Genomic DNA, 21,085 nt, shown 5'->3' with positions numbered 1-21,085 from the left:
TGGTTTAGAAGTTACCTTTCTGATAGGCAACAATTTGTATCATTAAATCATTTTGAATCAAGCTGCAGACCTGTTACATGTGGTGTCCCACAGGGTTCGATTCTGGGCACACTTCTCTTCATAATTTATGCAAATGATTTCAATATTATATCTAATGTCATGTCGTCAATACTGTTTGCGGATGATTCAAGTCTGTTTTATTCACATGATGATCCAGATAGTCTCTGTGACATCGTTAATCAAGAACTAAAAAAGGTTACTACTTGGATACATGCAAACAAGCTATCACTAAATATGCTTAAAACCAATTTAATTTGTTTAGTAACAAATATAGTATGTTACCAAAAGATATTATTTTCAACAATGTTCCTATTAATCAAATAACCAACACAAAATTTCTTGGTATATTTATTGACGACAGACTTGACTGGAAAGCCCATGTTAATTACCTTTGCAAATTATTATCAAAAAATGTTGGCATGATGTATAAATTGAAATCAATATTTCCTCAAAAAGTATTAAATATTTTATATTCTACTCTTATTTTATCGTACTTAAATTATGGTGTTCTTGCTTGGGGAAATGCTTCAAAATAAATTATTACTAAAATTGTATTAATCCAGAAACGAGCTGTCAGAATTATCTCAGGGGTAACTTTTCGTGCTCACACCCAAGATCTCTTTCAAAAAAATAAAATATTAAAAATTGAGGATCTCTATAGATTTAATGTTGGTGTCATAATGTTTCAATTAACCGCCGGACACTTACCACCTATAATATCCAGTAAATTCACTCAAAATAAACAATACCACACTCACCAAACAAGACAAAAAGATCAGTATCACCTGCCATTTACTCGAACTAGACTTAAAATGAATACCCTTGTATATACTGGACCTAAACTCTGGAATTCTCTTCCTTTATCTCTTAAAAAATCTCATAACTGTGCTTTATTTAAACGCCAATTTAAACTATTATTGGTTGAAGGTTCTTTGTAAATTCTTTTATTATTGATATATTTGATATTTCTTAAATAATTTATATAATCTATTTTATACTTTGTTTTTAGTTCTAAACATGTTAAACTTATGTGTTAGAGAAAAGATATTAGTTTAATTGTTGTTTTTTTGGAGTTTCTAATTGTGTTATATTATTTATATTTTATTTGTTTTGTTTTGAGGAGCCTATTCACCACAAGCTTTGCTTTCTTTTAGGCTCCTCCACTTTATATTTATATATTTGTAAAGTGAAATAAATAAATGAAATGAAATGAAATGAAGTGTATTTTGATGGGTCGGACGTGTGACAGTAGGCTTATGCTAGGGATTTGCCTGACAAACAGTGAGTTATTGAACAAATGTTAAGAATAATGTTATATAACAGCTATTTAATTATACGTCAGTTCTTGTTTCTAACATGTAAGTTATGACTTATATTTTTATGCTTTCAGATTTGAAGGAAATCTTTCTTCTGCTGAATAAATCATATAAAAAACACAAGCATACCTCAGTGCTTATAAAGTACTTTCTTTACAGAAGTGATGAGTGATATGGAACGATGTTCTATAAAGTGAAAGTGTCAAAGAAGTAGAGACATTTCCTAAGATTTTGGTGGTGGCCTGATAGGAATTTGGACGCTGAACCAGTTGTGTACAGAATGGCAGAAGAATTATTAAATACTTATAACACAATTAACGAAGAGTCAAGCCTTTTGTATGTGTGCAAATTAAACGGAGACCTCAGCTACAAAAGCATCGAGAGGAACAAATCTCAGAAGCTTAGACATTGAACAAAAATGGTTGAGAGGACCCAACTTCTTGTGGGAAGATGAGCAGAATTGGCCGAATAAGATTGCGGCACCTGAAATTGAACCTTCTGATCCAGAAGTTAAAGGATTTATAACAGTATGTGAAGTTAAACACCCATTGGAGTCAATTATTTAACACTATTCAAGTGGGTACAAGACAAAGAAAGCAGTAGCCTATCTTGTATGAGTGAAGTGTATCCTGCATAGAAAGGTACAAAGTAGAAGAAATAGGAACAAAAAACCCAAAACAAAGCACCAATACACATCTAACTATCAATGATTTACAATATGCGAAACAACTAATCATCAAATTCGTACAAGAATTCATCAGCCTTGATGTCAACAATCAGCAGAGAGTAGATAAACCAAGTCGAATCTATAAGCTAGAACCACTGTTTGAGAATGGCCTTAAAAAGGTCGGAGGTTGCCTTGGTCTTGCCAATATTTTCCATGATGTTGCCAAGAAAAAAAAACAACATCCAAATTAATACTGAGAGAGATTCGCCAAATGGGTGGACATACTGGTAGGAATATGATATTTTTGTTTTGAGAGAGAAATATTTGATAATAGGTGCAAAATCATTGGCACGAAAATTATTTATAATTGTGTACCCTGCAGAAGACAATATGGAAAACTAATGAAGCAGAAGATGGCCAACTTACCACATGATAGAGTGACAGCCATGAAACCTCCATTTACAAAGGTGGGAATTTATTTATTTATATTTCAATCTTTCTACATAGCAAAAAAACCACCCGATTCTGCTACTGTCCCTAGGTGCTATCTATAAAACTATAGCAAGTTATACACGTTGCTGTCTGCTATAAATGGTGTACTTTTAACACACGGTACACTGTCTGTACCACAGTGTCTGTTGACAATTTACAATGATGTACAACCATAGGCAGTTTTCGTACTGTCATGCAAGAATGGATAGGTGTTTTCCGCCGCGTTTAGGCCTTATAGTCAATTATTGTTATTATTATACGAATTACGTAATTAGTTTAGTAGCTCATCTACCTTCTTAGCAGGGCATAATGAATATTGTAGCTAGGCTAGGCCTATTAGTCTAGCGGGAATTCAACCAATTATTTGGTTGGATACGAGTTTAGGTAAGCAGTTAAGTACGAGTTGGTATAGGTACGAGTCGACCAGGGTTGAATCGACCAGGGTACACCCTGCCATCTACTAGAGCATAGGCTAACAGGCCTGCAGGAATGGGAAATCTGTCCTAGTTATAGGCATAGGCCTACATCGGGACGCCCAAAAAAAGCCATCCTATGAGCATAAAAAGGCCTCGTAGAGCAGCATATACTACACAGTACTAGTACGTCTACCATTTATTATAGTTCCATGGTACTACGGATCACTACTATCTAGGCCTAGTAGGGTAGGGTTCCAGTAATTTCGGTCGCCTTTTCGGCCTAATTATCAGGGCATGTGAGAGGTGAGGTTGGTTAGCCCAGCTAGGCTAAACTAACCTGTAAGTAGTATTCTAGCATGGGAACGAGTTGGCACAGTGGTACGGGTTGACCCTTATCATTTTCTAGGGTGCTGGTCAACCCGTACCCATGCCAACTCGTACCCAATTTGGCTAACCCGTACCCAAATAATTGGTCAAATTGTACCAACTTTGGCTAACCTGTACCCAAACTTTTAATAGCATTAAACATGGGTACTGGTCAGTCCATGAAGAGTACGAGCCAGCCCTAATGAGTGCGAGTGAGCCGACATTTCGGGTACGAGTAAAACAAAATTTGGGTACGAGTTGGAATTGGTACGGGTTGACCTGTATTCTTCTAGCTAATCTTACTAGCCCTCGAGTAGGTCTACGCTAAATTCCGGCTACAATAATGGTCTATTCTGTTTATAGCTTTATTGATAGCTGGGTTCAAATCTGGGTTGGGGCGGCTTTTTCTCATTCAAAAACAGATTTACTTATAATAATAAAATAATATCGGCCTGTGAATTTAACTTAATTTTGTATTGTTTACATAATATTAGTAATTCCAATTGCATTTATTATTATTACCTATGTCTAATGCTATTAAAAGTTTGCGTAACGTAATAACTTTGGTCACTTATTTTCACCTATTCTGCACTATATGTAGTACGTATACAGTATAATATAGTGTATACTGTATATACTTAGACGTGACGTAAAACAGAGAGCGCATTAACATTTTTTCAATTGCATAATCGTTGTATTGTGCGCAATATTCTAATGCACGTGGCGTTTGCGCTGCGGATAACCTAACTCGTCCGTAGTGACGAGTTCAAATCTAGTTGGTTATCCGCAACGAAGTAGCTGGATAACCTCTTGTGATTGTACGAACTCATATTTTTTTTTCCCTATTCTTCTTTCTGTAATTTTTGTGTCACGCGTAACCCTAAAACTTGCAAACATAACGTTTCGTAACTTTCTCTACATATCGCCATTCACGTGAAGTTGTGCAGTGAAGGTTTTCACGACCTTTGCAATTGCGCAACGTGACTTTCGCGTGATTTTATAAATTTCGCGTATTTAACATAGGTCAAAAACCAAATAACATGTTTAATTGAAACTTAGCCAAAGTTTAATTTATATCATACGCTAACTTTCTATGTATTAAAAATGGCATGTAACCTTAGAAAGTGTGCGCGTAAACGGCGTTAGAATTTTTAAAATGCTTCAAATCAATTTCTGATTAAATTAGAGCACGTCTCAGGTCATTTCAAGCGTTTAGAAACTTCCCATTGGTTCGCACATTTTACGCGCGCACGGCGCAGGGAACGCGTATTAGCATTTCTTTTACATATATTGTGTTTTTCAAACATTCGTTTACAATTTTATGTTATTTTATTCACTAGTCAACTCGAAATGACGTTCTACGAGCACTTTAAATATGACTGGTTGCGTACGTAAAAAAAATGTTGAAAATGTTGCAAAATATGTCAATCAATCAATCAATCAATCAAAGTAACAATCAATCAAAGTAACATTTATTTCTCTTGTCTTTCATAGAAAATAAAAATTAACAGTAAAAATTATTAAAATAAGAGGGGCAACATTCCTAAAAAGCAAAGCTTGTATAAGGCAGTCTACTTTTAAAAACCATATAGGTCATCAGAATGCAAGGTTACCCCCATTTTTTATTTTATTTTCTTGCAGTGGAAGAAATATAGGTGTGATTTATTATAGTTTTGAAATATTTACAATCAAACCAACAATAACATATTCAAAGAGCAAAACAATAAACATAACGTTTATCTTTTTCATTCACATGTTAATATATAAAACTTGAAAGTATGCACTTATATAATAATGTCAGTGTTTAAAATTTGTGAAGATTTCATCATAGTAAAAATTATGATTTAGTTTGGTATGTAATAATCAATTTGCATCGAGGGGTTCACGACATACCGAATGAACGAGGCATCTTTCTTTAGATTTTCTTCGGCAGGTTCTCATATGGCTCAATATGTAGTGCAACCGACTTTGGTATCAGAGGTACCGGGATCGAATCCCGTCACGGGAAACCAATTAAGTAAAAGGATTTGTTTGGTTATTACACTGGGGCAGTTTCGATTTTAAATAGGTTACTTTTTGGAAAAGTCATAACTGAAGAGTACTTAAATACGCAAGGTACGTTTTGTTGCAGGCGGATAACCAAACTCGTCCTCAAGTGACGAGTTCTATGTCTAGTTATTAATTAAAGATGTATTACTCCAAAAATGATGAAAAATAAAAAGTTATAAAGTCAGATTTTGAATATGCCATTTTGCAGTTTTAATTAAATTATTCACTTCCATAAGAAAAAAAAATGAAAGAAAATAATGGTTTCACTTATTCCTTGTCTGGCAGACAATTTTACAATTGTTTTCTTTAAATTTAAGATTTATCAGGTAAATATTTTTGGACACAAATGTTGTCATTGTTTTCGTGATCAGAAAGTTGAAATTGTTATTTTGATATTTGGAAATATGCAGTTTCAGATGTTTCAGGTTGAACAACTAATAGTGAAAAACAACATACAATCCTTTGATTATCCACCAGTAAAATAAAATATATTTAGGGAAAATCCGTTTAAGATGAAGATATTGCAAAATGAAATTGATTGTATGATTAGGAATGATATCATACAACCTAGTTAATGTGCTTTGAATTATTCATGTGTATTTGTATAACTTTCAACGCAAGATAAATCTTATATTTTTTGCACTCCGGAAGGTTAATGTCATATCTACTACAGATTTATATATCATTCTGAAAATAAGAAACTGTATTAATAAAGTTTGTCAGTAACTGCTTCTAAAATTCACAATAAATAATTATAAGTAATTAATATTATTAAATATGAATGAGACTCATAAATGGGATAGATATGTTTGCTGGAACCGATATTGTTTTCATAATAATTGCACAATAGACTTACTAAAATTGTGCATTACCTCATTTTGCGATGCTAATGATGCGCCTTGCTGTATGATATAAGTGACTATTTCTGTTGTAGGCTTGAAATTGTTTAAATACACATGGAGAGGAGTATTTCCATCCTAGAAAGAAATCATAATCATATACTTTATAAAATTCAATTCCAGCTGTAATGCTATCTTAATTAATAATGGTTGTAAAATCTACATTATTATGACAACATCTTCTGAGTGTACAAAATAAAAACAAACCGCTAGCTAAATTCATTCGCACCTTATTTACAGCAAAATATTTTAATAGTTAATAATTGTATTCTAACCAGCTTAAAAAAATATACATAATTATACGGGGAGAAAAATGTTGTTGAAAAAGTGTAACATCTAAGTTCACAGTCATCTGATCTTCATGAAAAAGCGCTAGATAAATATCGCATTACAATACATACTGAAAATATGAAGGACTACCGTACTATAATTGGAATACAAATGTGTAAATAATAACAATCGATTATATGATGTCATAATTGGCAAGACGCACTTAGTTATACAATGTTGTTTCAACACACACATGTCGTTCATGGCATGTCTACAAAATATATGTTATATTTTTTTAAAATTTATATTTTCATTCAAGAAGTGTTTTTAAAATTTGCAATACATGATTCTAAATAATTAATAATAATTATAAATGGTTATTAAAACTAAATGAGAAAAATTAAATAGACATGTAGCTGGAACCTATACTGTGCATTACCTTAGTTTGTGATGTTAGTGGTTTGCCATGCTGTATGAGACAATTCAATATTTCTTTTGTAGGATATTTTTGACGTAAATACATATGTAGTGGAGTGTCTCCAGACTAGAAAGAAAACATAATCATGAAGTTTATAAATATACATTCCAGCAGTTATGTAATAATATTTTTCACTTATGTCACATTGATAATGGTTGTACATTCTACATTGTCATGACAAAATCTTCTGTGTGTACAAAACAATAAAAATCAGCTAAATGCATGCGTACTTAATTACAACACATCTGGCTTGTTACATATAGCATGTCGTACTGACCAACGTCAACGCAACTAACAATCAGTCGACTTGCAAAACGTCATAGTAAACACTTTTTTATTTCGTACTTATCTATCGTATTTGATTGAATCAAAAAAGAAAATGTACGCATTTATATAAAATAGGACCAAAATAAAATTATTTCAAGAGTTAATTATTATATTATTTAAACCAACTTAAACAAACTAGACTGATAAATTAAAGTGCTACTATAATTGTAATACATTATGTGTGAATGACAATCGATTATAAAGATGTCATAATTTACTTTATGTAATGTAGGCCTAATATTGTTTCTAAAAACACATGTCGTTTATGGCAGGTCTTTATTTATTGTTTCATTAATTAGGCATAATTGCTTCTGAAATTCGAAATATATAATTCAAAATGATGAATATTAATTATAAATGACATATTATTATAAAAGAAATAGAGATGTTTGCTGGATATGATAGGCCTACTGTTTTTAGTCCCATGGACGCAACTCTATAGTTCACTATGTCAGTCTGTCTGTCGGTCTGTCGGTCTGTCTGTCGGTCCGGTATCACTATGCGTTTTAGCACGCGACTTATGGCTGTTGGCCTTGTTTATAATAACGACATTATAAATAAAGACCACTAAGATTGTATGTGTATTACTACATTTTGTGATGTAACTTGTGTGCCATGCTATATGAGACACACTGTTTATGTTGTAGGGTTAGAATATCGCAAATACATTTGTAGTGTAGTTTATCCATACTAGAAAGGAACCATAATCATGTAATTTAACAATAGCAATTTAAGCTGTAATGCAATCGTATTTTTTTGTTATGTCAAAGTTATAGTGGTCGTAAATTCTACATTTCTTTGACAAAATCTTCTGTAAAAAACTTAAAAAATAGTTAATATACATTCACCCAGCCTATACCATGCCGTGTTGATCAACGTAAACACAACTAACAACAACAACAATAGTGTACAACATAGTACAGTAAGTACTTTTTTGCTTCGTACTTATTGTACATGATTGAATTTAAAAAGTAATTCTACTTCTAAATATATATTAAGACCAAATGAAATAAGTTCAAGAATAATAATTATATTCTAACCAGTTAGACCAAATAGACAGATAGATTGAAGAACTACTATAATTGTAATACAAATGTGTGAATGACAATCGATTATAATAATGATTTCATAATTGACAAAACGCACTTATTTATACTATGGCATAATCGTTTGTACACACACATTATATTATACACACATGTTTGGCTCAGTGAGAAAATCTACGGGGCGCCGTTCGGGACATTACTCTACGTCTATGTAGGCATAGTAATTTTTGTGTTGACAAAATTCATTTTGTATCGACAACATTCATTTTGTATCGACAAAATTCATTTTGTATCGTCAACATTCATTTTGTATCGACACCATTCATTTTGTATCGACATAATTAATTTTGTATTGTCAAAATTCATTTTGTATCGTCAAAATTCATTTTGTATCGTCAAAATTAATTTTGTTATAGACAAAATTCATTTTGTGTCGACAAAATTCATTTTGTGTGCTGAGCCTAATCAAGCGTAAGACAGAACATTTTTACATGCAAATGAGAAGGCAGAGCTTAAAAGAGAAAAAGATCGTGACAGCGCGCGAATTTTTTATTTTTTTAAATCTTTCAGCGATGCAGTCCGTATTGATAGCTACATGCGTCTGGCTTGAACGAATGTGTAAATGTAACCGATTCCACAGACAAGGAGCTGAAACAGAAAAAGATCTATCACCCCATGAACGTGCAGATCTGGGCTCAACGAGGAGACACTTGTCACCGGATCGAAGTCTTCGAGAAGGTATGTACCAAATGAGTAGCTCACGAAGGTACTGTGGACGTTCACCATTTAGTGTATTGAATGTAATCAGGAGTATCTTGAAAATACTCCTATACCAAATAGGGAGCCAATGCAACTCCTGTAAAACTGCAGTGATGTGTTGAAATGTGACTGTCCCTGTTATAATCCTAGCAGCTGTATTTCTCAAGTGCTATTTTCAAGTGCCTAATTTAAGATTAGTATAGTAACCCACTACTGTAATAGTAACCCCCCCCCCCCTTCTAATTGGGTAACTATTGTACAGATATTTTGTACTTTTTAATCTTCACGTTGTTTTAAATGTTGTAGTTTTGTATTTTGTTGTTGGATGATTTGTTTTGCCTTGGAGACCCACTTGATAGTTTGATTGTGTTCGCTTTTGGGAGTCCTGTCTCTTTTCATTGTTTGTTATATTTTGTTATAATTATGTGAGACGAAATAAATGAAATGAAATGAAATGAAAACCCATCATAAATAAATCAAAGAAATAATAATCAAAGAATAATAAACCAGGTCTGTTTAAGGTGATTCATTATTAATGATTAATTTCCCAAACGGCACCCCGTACACATCGCCGTGACCATTGATATCAATGCATAGGAGGTTCGAATTCAATCCGCGACATGTGTAGGCTTAATACTTAAGTATCACCGTTTAAAGATAAAATCAAAACTAAACCACAATGTAATTACAAAACTAGTAAAAAGATATATACACACAAAAATATAGAAAAAACACACACACACACACAAATAAAACGAATCCAAATGATAATTGTGTTTCCGCTAAATATCAAATATCAACAAAAAATACACCCATAATGATTGTGTCCGAGCGCATCATCTAATTTCGACTACTTTTTGTGTGAGTTAAAATGTTTTAATCTCTGCCGACGGGTTGACAGAAGTCTCTCCCGCTCATGTACGTTGTCACTTTCTGAGGCGCACCCCAAATCCAGTATTGCTTTCATTTTGCAGCTTACAGATATTTCAAAGTAAAGGAATACTCCGTGTAGAACAAAATCAATGGCCGTTATTTGTTCCGAATTGCATTGTTGACAACTTTTTTTGTAAAAAAAAAACAAAAAACAATTTATCAGGGGCTGGGAAGCGATTTTTTCTTTCGTACAGAAATGGGGCCCCTTATGTGAAAGATAGCCGAACTACTTAAGTTCCTAAATATAACTTAACCTAACCCTCTAAAAATCTATCTTTCACTATAAAGTAAAAAGAACCTCATACATTGACATGTAAAGTCCATAGCCTAATCCACTAGACTACACAGACAGCTCGACAGAAAATCTTTGTATTAGCGAATTGTTAGCTCATTTCTAACGTAGCTTATGGAGATGATTAATGTATAGTCATGTTTATTTTGTGACGTGTCATAAGGGGTCCCCAACATATGTACAAAAAGAAATATCGTGGCCAGGAAAAGTACGCTTTTATTATACTTAATAATCATGCCATGCAAATAATTATTAAGATTTCACGGATTTCTGGTAGAACAAACTTTAATAACAAAAGTAGCAAGTACGTAACAAATTTCCCATACAAAAACATTGCAAATTATCAAAACCAGTGAAATAAAAATAAATGTAAATGAAAAAACGTACTTCGTGTTTCCGCAGCAATGTGTTTTTTATTCGAATTTTGTTTATCTATACGTATCAAATAATTATTACACCACAAAAAACACTCAAAATAACATAGTTTGGCATGTTTATACTTTCGGTATGTGTTTACGCGCATCATCTAATGTACACAGCACAATTTTTCTTTAGCGTCTTTTATTTTTCAGTCAATTGAAAAGTCAAAGTTCCATATCCACTGTACTATTGCTTTAATTGTTTAGCCTACATATATTGATGTCAGGGAATAGTGTATTAGAATCCAATGGCCGTAAATACAGTAGTTCCGAATTGTATTTATTTTTTTTTATTTTAATAATTTGTCAAAGTACTTTTATCAAAGTGCGCTGTTATTATACTTGCTCATGCAAAGTATATAACAACATATTAAGGTAAAAAAAGACCGTGCGGAGCACTGGTTATTGCTAGTGTTGTATTAATACTGGCATAATAGACCTACTATTGTATGTTACCTTATTTTGTGATGTTAATGCTACGCCATGCTGTATATTATATTATATAACACCTAAATAAATTCCTGTCATTTGATTGGACGAATGTTGGTCACATGGCGTGCAATAGTACGCACTATTAAACGATCGTTTAATAGTACTTTTTAAAACTTTTTTGTGTACAAAAAAAAAACGTTTTGCGGACGAAAACAACAATCTAGACCCTAAATTTTAGATATACTGCAATATGGCTATGTACTGTAAAATACAACAGCGCCACCTGTCGTATGGCCTTAGTTTTGTTTCTCTTTTGAACATTTTTGATTTGTTTACGAAAAAAAAATCGTTTCGTGGAAGAAAAAAAAATGGTACTGTATACAAATTACATGTTAGATAATATACTGCAGCTGTAATATGGCTCTGTACTGTGAAATACAACAGCGCCACCTTTCGTCTGGTCTCAGTTTCGTTTGTAAACACCACCACTCTAGGCCTAGGCCATGCTAGTATTAGGCTAGGTCTAGCCTAGTCGTTTTAGACTTGCTAGGCCTGTTTGGTCGTTTGTTGACATAATTAAAGTCGGTGTGTTTATAAAATTCATATAAATATAACATTTAATATAAAATTATTAAAAACCAAATGTTACCTTTTTTTAATCAATGTGAATGTAATGTAGTAGACCTTGGCTAGGGCTACCTTATTTGATTGAAATGACAGGAATTTATTTAGATGTTTTATAAAACAAATAATGAATGTTTTGTATTTGTGTAATGGTACAAATAATGGCACTTGGTGAATGATGAAAGGTTATATTTCAACTCGGCTCATTGCCTCGTTGAAATAAAACCTTTCATCATTCATCTCGTACCATTATTTGGACCATTACACTGATAAACATTCATTATTTGTTTACTATACAATAATTGTATAATATTATTGTATATGGTATATTGTAAACCATTATTTAATAATAGTTTCAAGTCAAGTGAAGTCAAGTATCATTTATTGTCATTTGTTTTAAGAAAAAAAACATAGAAATTATGTTATAGTAGTGTGCCATAATGGTATGGGCATTACCTCATCTTGTGATGTTACTGCTGCTCCATGCTGTATGAGACAAGCCACAATACATGTTTCAGGGTTAGACCATTTTGAATACACATGTAGTGGAGTGTATCCAACCTAGAAAAAATCATAATCATGCAGTTTATAAATATCAATACCAGATGTAATACAAACATATTTTCCGTCATGCCTCATTAATTCTACATTGTTATGACAAACTCTTCTCAGTGTTCAAAATAATAAAAATCAGCTACATTTATTCGTACACATCTGGCTTGTTACAACGCAACTAACAATCAGTCTACTTGAAAACCGGTACGCTAACAAAACGCCATAGTAAGTACTTTTTTATTTCGTATTTATCTATCGTACTTGATTGAATCAAAAAAGAAAATGTAGTCCTTCATATAAAATAGGACCCAAATAAATGTATTTCAATAATTAATTATTATAATATTATTTAAACTAACTTCAACAAAATGGACAGATAAATTAAAGTGCTACTATAATTGTAATACAATGTGTGAATGAAAATCGATTAGTGTATAATGATGTCATAATTGACTTTATGTAATGTAATTTTGTTTCTAAAAACACATGTCAGTTATGGCATGTTTTCATTTATTGTTTCATTTAATAACTGTTTCTAAAATTCCAAATAAATAATTCAACATAATTAATATTAATTATAAATGATAAATTTTAAAGGAAATAAAGATGTTTACTGGAACAGATAGGCCTACTGTTTTCATAATAACGACATAAAGATCACTATTGTGTGTACATTACTACATTTTGTTATTTTTCTGATGCGGCATGCTGCATGAGACAAGTGACTATTTCTGTTGTATTTTTAGAATATCGCAAATACATATGTAGTGTAGTGTCTCCATACTAGAAAGAAACCACATTCATGTAATGTATGATTAGCAATTCAAGCTGTAATGCAATGATATGTTTCGGTTATGTCACAGTTATAGTGGTCACAAATTCTACTTTTCTATGACAAAATCAACATTTTACATGAAAAACGGTCCAACGCTTGCAAAACTTCGTAGTACAGAAAGTCATTTTTTTGTTTCGTACTTATTGTACCTGATTGAATCAAAAAAAGCTATAGGACTCCTAAATATAAATTAAGACACAATGCAATTATTTAGAATAATAATTATATTTTAACCAGCTTTAAAAAATAGACAGAAAAATTGAAGAACTACTATAATTGTAATACAAATGTGTGAATGACAATCGATTATATGATGTCATAAATGGCGAGACGCACTTAGTAATACTATGGAATCATTGTTTGTACAAACACATATCGTTCATGGCATGTCTGCATAATATAGTTTTTAATTTATTTATTTTATTATTCAATAACTGTTTTTTGAATTTGCAATAAATAATTTTAAATAATTCATATTAATTGTAAATGAGAGGTCATAAATGGAATAACTATGTTTACTGGAACCGATAATATTTATTAATACTGTCATAATATATATATACTATAGTTGTATGTTACCTTATTTTGTGATCTTACTGGTGCGCCATCATGCCGTATGAGACAAGCCACTATTTCTGTTGTAGGGTTAGGCAAATCTAAATACCTATGTAGTGGAGTGTCTCCAGACTAGAAAGAAATCATAATCATGCAGTTTATAAATATCAATTCCAGCTGTAATGCAATCGTATATGTTGGTCATGCCACATTGATAATGGTTGTAAATATGACATTAGTATGACAAAATCGTATGAGTGTACAAAACAACGACAATCAGCCAGCTAAATTCATTCGCATTTTATTTACAAAAAATACTTTCAATAGTTAATAATTATAATCTAATCAGCTTTAAAAATTAGCGTCTTTTATTGTTCAGTCAAATGAAAAGTCAAAGTTCCATATCCCCTGCACTATTGCTTTAATTGTTTGCCTATATATATTGAAGTCAGGGAATAGTGTATTAGAATTCAATGGCCGTAAATACAGTAATTCCGAATTTTATTTGTGATACATTTATTTTTTAAATAATTTGTCAAAGTACTTTTATCGAAGTGCTCTGCTATTATAAGCCACAATATATGTTGTAGGGTTAGACCATTGTAAATACACATGTAGTGGAGTGTGTCCATACTAGAAAGAAATCATAATCATGCAGTATATAAATATCAATACCAGCTGTAATACAAACCTATTTTTCGGTCATGCCGCATTGATAATGGTGGTACATTTTACAATGTTATGACAAAATCTTCTGAGTGAGTGTTCAAAAGAATAAAAATCAGCTACATTCATTCGTACTTTATGTACAACACATCTGGCTTGTTACAACGTAACTAACAATCAGTCTACTTGAAAACCGCTACGCTATTAAAACGCCATAGTAAGTACTTTTTTATTTCGTGTTTAACTATCGTACTTGATTGAATAAAAAATAACTTGTACAATTACTTCTTTATATAAATAGAACCCAAATTAATTTATTTCAAGAAATAATTATTAGAATATTATTTAAACCTACTTAAACTAAATTGACAGATAAATTAAGGTGCTACTATAATTGTAATACAATGTGTGAATGAAAATCGGTTATAATGATGTCATAATTTACTTTATGTAATGTAATATTGTTTCTAAAAACACATGTCAGTTATGGCATGTTTTCATTTATTGTTTCGTTCAATAACTGTTTCTAAAATTCAAAATAAATAATTCAAAATAATTAATATTAATTATAAATTAAAAATGATAAAGGAAATAGAGATGTTTACTGGAAAAGATAGGACTACTGTTTTCATAATAACGACATAAATACCACTATTGTGTGTACATTACTACATTTTGTTATGTTACTTATGCGGCATGCTGCATGAGACATCTTACTTGAATCTCACTTGAATCTTCGGGCTCATGATTAAGGCAAATGCCTTTTAAACGCCCTTCATTTATTCTGTATTTAACTAGAATTAGTAGCAAAATGTATTTCCCATTAGTCTATTTGCTTTATTTACAACTTCATTCGTTTGTAATAAAAATGTTAAAGACTGATCAAAAGTAACTGCAAGGTCCTTTTCAGTATTGGCATTTGGCAGATCATCACCTTCTTCTGTTGGCATAGTGAATTGCAATAGTGGATTTGAATTTCCATAATGTATTACATTACATTTGTTGATTTTGAATTTCAGCTGCCATCTTTTAGACCAAGATAATGCCTTGATTTCTGTTTTCAAATCAAATCAAATCAAATCTTTATTCGTTCCATATAAAATAAATTGTACATGGAAAAATGGTTTTCCTCGACAGAAAAAATATGGTAAAACATTCATAATTACATCATACATAGAACAAATTTACAATTTAAAAACATTAATTAAAACATCCATCAACATTAAAACTTTAAAATATATATTGCATGTGCGCTATTATGATCTAACAATCTTTGAGTTAAAAATACGAGTTGAATTTGGTACAAAAGACAGTCGGTTTCTTGACGTATCAGCTCTAGGTGCCCGTAACCGGCCTGACTTGTTCTTGAAAAATCTCATATGTAATGGATGTTTCTTATCTTCTAAAATTTTACTTAATTTACTTAGAACCTGTTTTTCATAAAGATATTTTAAATCATTAACCGTACAACCAATTATATTTGGTGCTATCTTAGTAATTCTAATGAGACATTTCTTGTGTGTTTCATTTAAATTACCGAACCAAGCAATAAAAAAGATAACTAGTACTGATTGATTAACTGTTTCATAGAATAATTTTAAAGTACCACAGCTAACATTAAATTTATTTAGCTTTCTTGGGAAATATAACCTTTGGTGACCTTTCTTAATTATCTCGGCCGTATTTTTTTCAAAACTAAGTTGATCATCAATTATGTGTACCAAGATATTTGGTTTCATGAACACGTTATATTGTCTGATCATTAACTATCGTAATTGTCATTGCACCATGACATTAATTTAACATATTCAGCCTTATACACATGATCGTCAGCATTTTTCAATAGACCAATCAGTACTATGTCATCTGCGTATTTGATTATATGACCACCCGATTCTGCTACTGTCAATAGGTATGTATCTGTATAACTATCAGCAAGTGTATGCTGTCTGCATAAATGCTGTACTTTTAACATACATATAATACAGTATTATAGAGGGTGCTATATAGAGTAAATACAAACACCGTTTGCCAACCGAAATGTTTGGTCTTGTGGCAAAGGCTTTAATGTTGCACACTGGAGCCCTCGGTTCAAGGTCTTTAAATAACATGCTTTTTTTTTAATTCTTAAATTTTTTAATAGTTGAGGGAGATTATTTATAGGGTTAGGTTTAGTATATTTAGGAAGTAATTTTTTATAATAGAAAATAATTCAGGTAATAAACTCATTGTAAATTGTCAACAGACACTGTGCTACATGACAGTGTACGGTGTTAAAAGTACAGCATTTATGCAGACAGCAACGTGGATAATTTTCTATAGTTATACAGATATCACCTAGGGACAGTAGCACAATCGGTTGATATGACATGAAGATCGACATTCACTAGTATATATTGTAAATAAACTTGGTGACAGACAACACCCTTGGGGTGCACCAGTGTTGATCCTTCTAATCTCTGACATAGATTTACCAACTTTAACATACTGTAGCCGATTTGTAAGAAAATCACCAACCCATAGAGCAAGGTAAGGATTAACCTTCCATTAAGACATTTTATTCATTAAAATATGAGGCTGCATCAAATTAAATGCAGATGAACAGTCTATGGATAGCCATCGAGCATACTGTAGGTCCTATCTAAATGTAAAACCACCAGGTCTAACAAGGTTATAATATCATCATCGACCCCTCTATTACATTTATATGCAAATTGGTTATTATCCATACAATCACTACATTCAGACATTAGTTGACTTCTAACAATTTTCTCAAGGATCTTCATTAGAATAGATATTAATGCCACTGGTCTGAAGTCGTTAATGATTTTAGGGTTACACATTTTCGGAACAGGTATAATCTCAGAGACCTTCCATAGATCAGGTACCACCCCCGTGTTCAGTGAACACTGGAAAACCTGGCTTATTATTGGTGAAAGCTGAGAGGCACATGATCTAATCAAACGCCCTGATACACCATCCGGACCCTTTGCTTTACTAACATTTACCCTTTCCATAATATATTTCTTGACATCATCTACATCAATTTTTATTGTACTTTTATCATTCATTTCATTTTTAAACCCTTCAGCAGATGCAGTCATTTCACATTTAAAACTTATTTCATCAAATCTAGAATAAAAAATAATAAAATCATTTGGTTTAAAACTGTATTCAATTTCATTATTTTTCTTCCCCATAACTGTAATTTTCCTAACTCCATTCCAGGCCTGACGGGTGTCCCGGCACTTGAATTTGTTCTCATTTTTTTCTCTATATTCTTTTTTACATGCTTTGATTTTCTTATTTACACATTTTTGAATCCTTTTCTTTTCCATCTCGTTGCATTTGTTTTTGGATGCAATATATGTCTTAAGTAATTCCTTTCTTACATCTTTTGTGAGCCAAGGCTTATTATTATTATTATTAAATATTCTAATTTTCTTTTTGGGTAAGATCAGATTTTGACAGAATTTTATGTATTCAACAATTGCTACTGTAGCCTCATTTAAAGTTTCCGAAGATTCCATAAACATATTCTAATCAGTGGCTTCATAACACCCTTTTAACTCATTAACCTTATCCTCAGACCACACTAATCTTTCTATAACAATAGGTTTCTGCTGTTTAAGTTTCTGTTTATATTTCCGAATAAGATTAATACAATTATGATCAGAATTTCCTATACCTGGTAATTTATAAGCCGTATACGCTTCACTAATATTCCCAAAACACTTATCTAATACATTTTCTTTTCTAGTAGCACATTTAACATACTGTCTATACTCGGGTAGGAACTTCTTGATCTTGCAGCTTTTGTTAAAATCGCCCATCACAAAGTTTGGTGCATCTGGTGCAATCTTCTCCATCCTGCGAATAACCTCAGATACTTTCTGTGCCGCGATCATGTCGTTAGCATTTGGGTGGATATACGCACAAGTAATATATAGTAAGATAATACGGTCTCAACGAAATTGTCAACAATTCAATGTCAACAGAACAATATTGTTCCTTCACCGAAACATTTCTGCACCATTTATTATTCACGTAGATACATATACCCCAGGGCCGCCTTTAGTTTTACCGGTGACATACCTGCTCCTATCCATACGAAATAAGGAAAACCCATCAATACTTAACAATTTATCCGGATCGGTATTGCAAAACCATGTTTCTGATATGCATATCACACACACATTTCGGTATTCATTTCGATATTTACAACACGCTAATAATTCATCCATTTTGTTTCTTAACGATCTAGCATTACCAAAAATTATCGTGGGCAATGCTGGTTTAAATCTACTATAGTCATTGTAATTCCTTCTTCTTACCCGTGCCTTAATACCTCCTCTGAATCCTCTATTCCTTTTGTGTATAATATAGTGAATAGGAATCGCTTTAAGATCAATTGGCTTTATAGTTACATCTGGTTGTAGGCGAATTAATTCCTCTCGAGTGAAAGTCCTAAGAGGGCCTGGGCCACCTAGGCCTGACATTCCATTTTGATCGTTGATTGTTGTGCTAACATTCCACACATCGCCTGCACGGCATGCAGGTTGTTGCGATATGGCGTCACGGTTAATGTTTGGGGCCTGGAATTGTATATCCAGTATAACAGTTAAAAATAAAACAAAACACGACAAAAACACAACCCCCTTCACACAATAAACTCCACGGATACCACAAAAACAACAAGGCATAGATAAAAATCCCAAATCCACTTTACAAACACAAACAATAGATTTAAAATTGAAGACGTTCTGTCGAGGTCTGACCGCCAAGTCCGGCGCACAACATTAAACATCGTCTGCAAACATCCATACTTTAGATTTAACTGCATCAGGTAAGTCATTTATGAAAATTATAAATAACTAGAGGGTGAGCTTGCTTTGCTGTCTCCCCCTCTAGGAAGTGTAGACAATGGTTCTCGGAATGATAGAAATGTTCTCCTTGTACGTTCTCTGTCGGTTACCATTATTGAAAATGCTTGACATTCGTAAAACTAAACTACTTTGTTTCACAGTGTTTTAGATGATTAATAACATTTTAAAGTATAGTGTTTATTGTTTGGTAGGGCCCTTTAGGGGAGGCGGAGTTCATTTGAGGGAGGTGCTTATTCGAGAGATATATGTTAATTTTTTTAGTTTTAATAATATGGTAACATTTATAATCAAATGAAATCCTCTAATATATAAAAAGTGGTAAAAAAAAACAACAACTGCTTTGTAAATTGTAGATAATAGTGCGATGAATTCTACTACAAATAGCATAACGATTAGTATTCAAAGTGATGTTTTATTGGAGAGGCGTTTATTCAATTAAATACCATACTAACAATTATTATTACATTATTTAATTTAAACATCTTTTGAAACTAACTGCCGTGACAGAGTGGGCCCAAGAAAGAAGACATTACGGCTTGCAATATGAGCACACATTTCGGTCCTAACGGGACACAAATAGCATACAGTTATTCCTGCCAGCTTACTCAATCCACTATCGGGATTTCACTCGATTTTAAACAAAATGTCTTATCATCAAATCTCCCTATGTAATTTTATAATACTATTTACCACTCCGATTCTTTATGGCGTTTACTTAATTTGATAATTTGCAGTATAATTTTTATTTTTTAACTACTGTACCTTCACACATGCGCGGTCGGTTCCTAAAATAAACAAAAACTGAAATGGATGCAACTTAGTCCTACTATCGGTTTTTGTCTTCCTTCTTCCAAAGGAACACTGTATTGATTTATGGAAAGTGCCTGTTTTCAGTCACCTTTAGGGTTAAATCTATTATTTTAACTGCTACCTTGTGTATCAAAAAGAGAAAATAGTTGAAACCAGGTTGTTGCAAGGTGAACCCGGAAATTGCTTCAGGAAGAATTGAAATCGAGTTGAAAATCTACTGTTGAAATCATAAATTTAAAAAAAAAAAACTCTATAAAATATCTTCCTAAGATAGAAATATGGAACCTTTGTCTGTTGTCATAGTGGATTGCATTTGTGGATTTGAATTTCCATGATGTATTACTTTACATTTATTGATGTTGAATTCAGTGAGATCATTTTGAACTGTATCATTTCTGTTTTCATGCACAACATTAAACATCTTAGTGTCATCTGCAAACATCCATACTTTAGATTTAACTGCATCAGGTAGGTCATTTATGAAAATTATAAACAATAAAGGGCCTAACACGCTGCCTTGAGGGACTTTTAACCGTAGACCATTAAGAATATGAATGTCTCCTCCCTGTCAAAAATTGCTGTATCCATCTCAGTAGGTTTCCTTTTATTCCATACGCTTTCAATGTTGTTATTAATCTTTGGTGGGAGATATAATCGAACGCTTTACTGAAATCCAAATATACTGCATCCAATTTTTCCCCTGAATCCAGCAATTTTGTCCATTTTTCCATCACCTCCAGCAATTGTGTGACGCAAGATCTACCTTTCCGAAACCCATGCTGTGCTTTTGTAATAATGTTTCTATCATTTAGAAACTGTATAATTTTGTCTCTCACAATTGATTCCAAAAGTTTGTATATGACAGATGTCAAACTTACTGGCCTTTAGTTTCTAACCTCCGTCTTGTCCCCTTTCTTAAACATTGGTACTACA

The 21,085-nt window shown here is 32.3% G+C and overlaps 1 protein-coding gene across 1 annotated transcript in view; it reads right to left on the bottom strand.

Annotated features, from left to right (window-relative positions):
• Positions 1 to 6,184: 6,184 nt before the first annotated feature.
• LOC140058206 (uncharacterized) overlaps positions 6,185 to 21,085 on the bottom strand; it is a 50,551-nt gene continuing 35,650 nt past the window's right edge. The window contains exons 4-7 of the mRNA XM_072103771.1: positions 13,815 to 13,922; positions 12,302 to 12,406; positions 6,975 to 7,079; positions 6,185 to 6,343 (exon numbers count right to left, since the gene is read on the bottom strand). Coding sequence (XP_071959872.1) covers positions 6,197 to 6,343; positions 6,975 to 7,079; positions 12,302 to 12,406; positions 13,815 to 13,922 — 465 coding nt within the window. The 3' untranslated portion in view covers positions 6,185 to 6,196. The remainder of the gene's footprint in view (positions 6,344 to 6,974; positions 7,080 to 12,301; positions 12,407 to 13,814; positions 13,923 to 21,085) is intronic.

The sequence above is a fragment of the Antedon mediterranea genome, chromosome 9 (assembly GCF_964355755.1).
Source record: "Antedon mediterranea chromosome 9, ecAntMedi1.1, whole genome shotgun sequence".
Classification (NCBI taxonomy): domain Eukaryota; kingdom Metazoa; phylum Echinodermata; class Crinoidea; order Comatulida; family Antedonidae; genus Antedon; species Antedon mediterranea.
The sequence above is the reverse complement of the archived record's forward strand: the minus strand, read 5'-3'. Positions and strand labels throughout refer to the sequence as shown.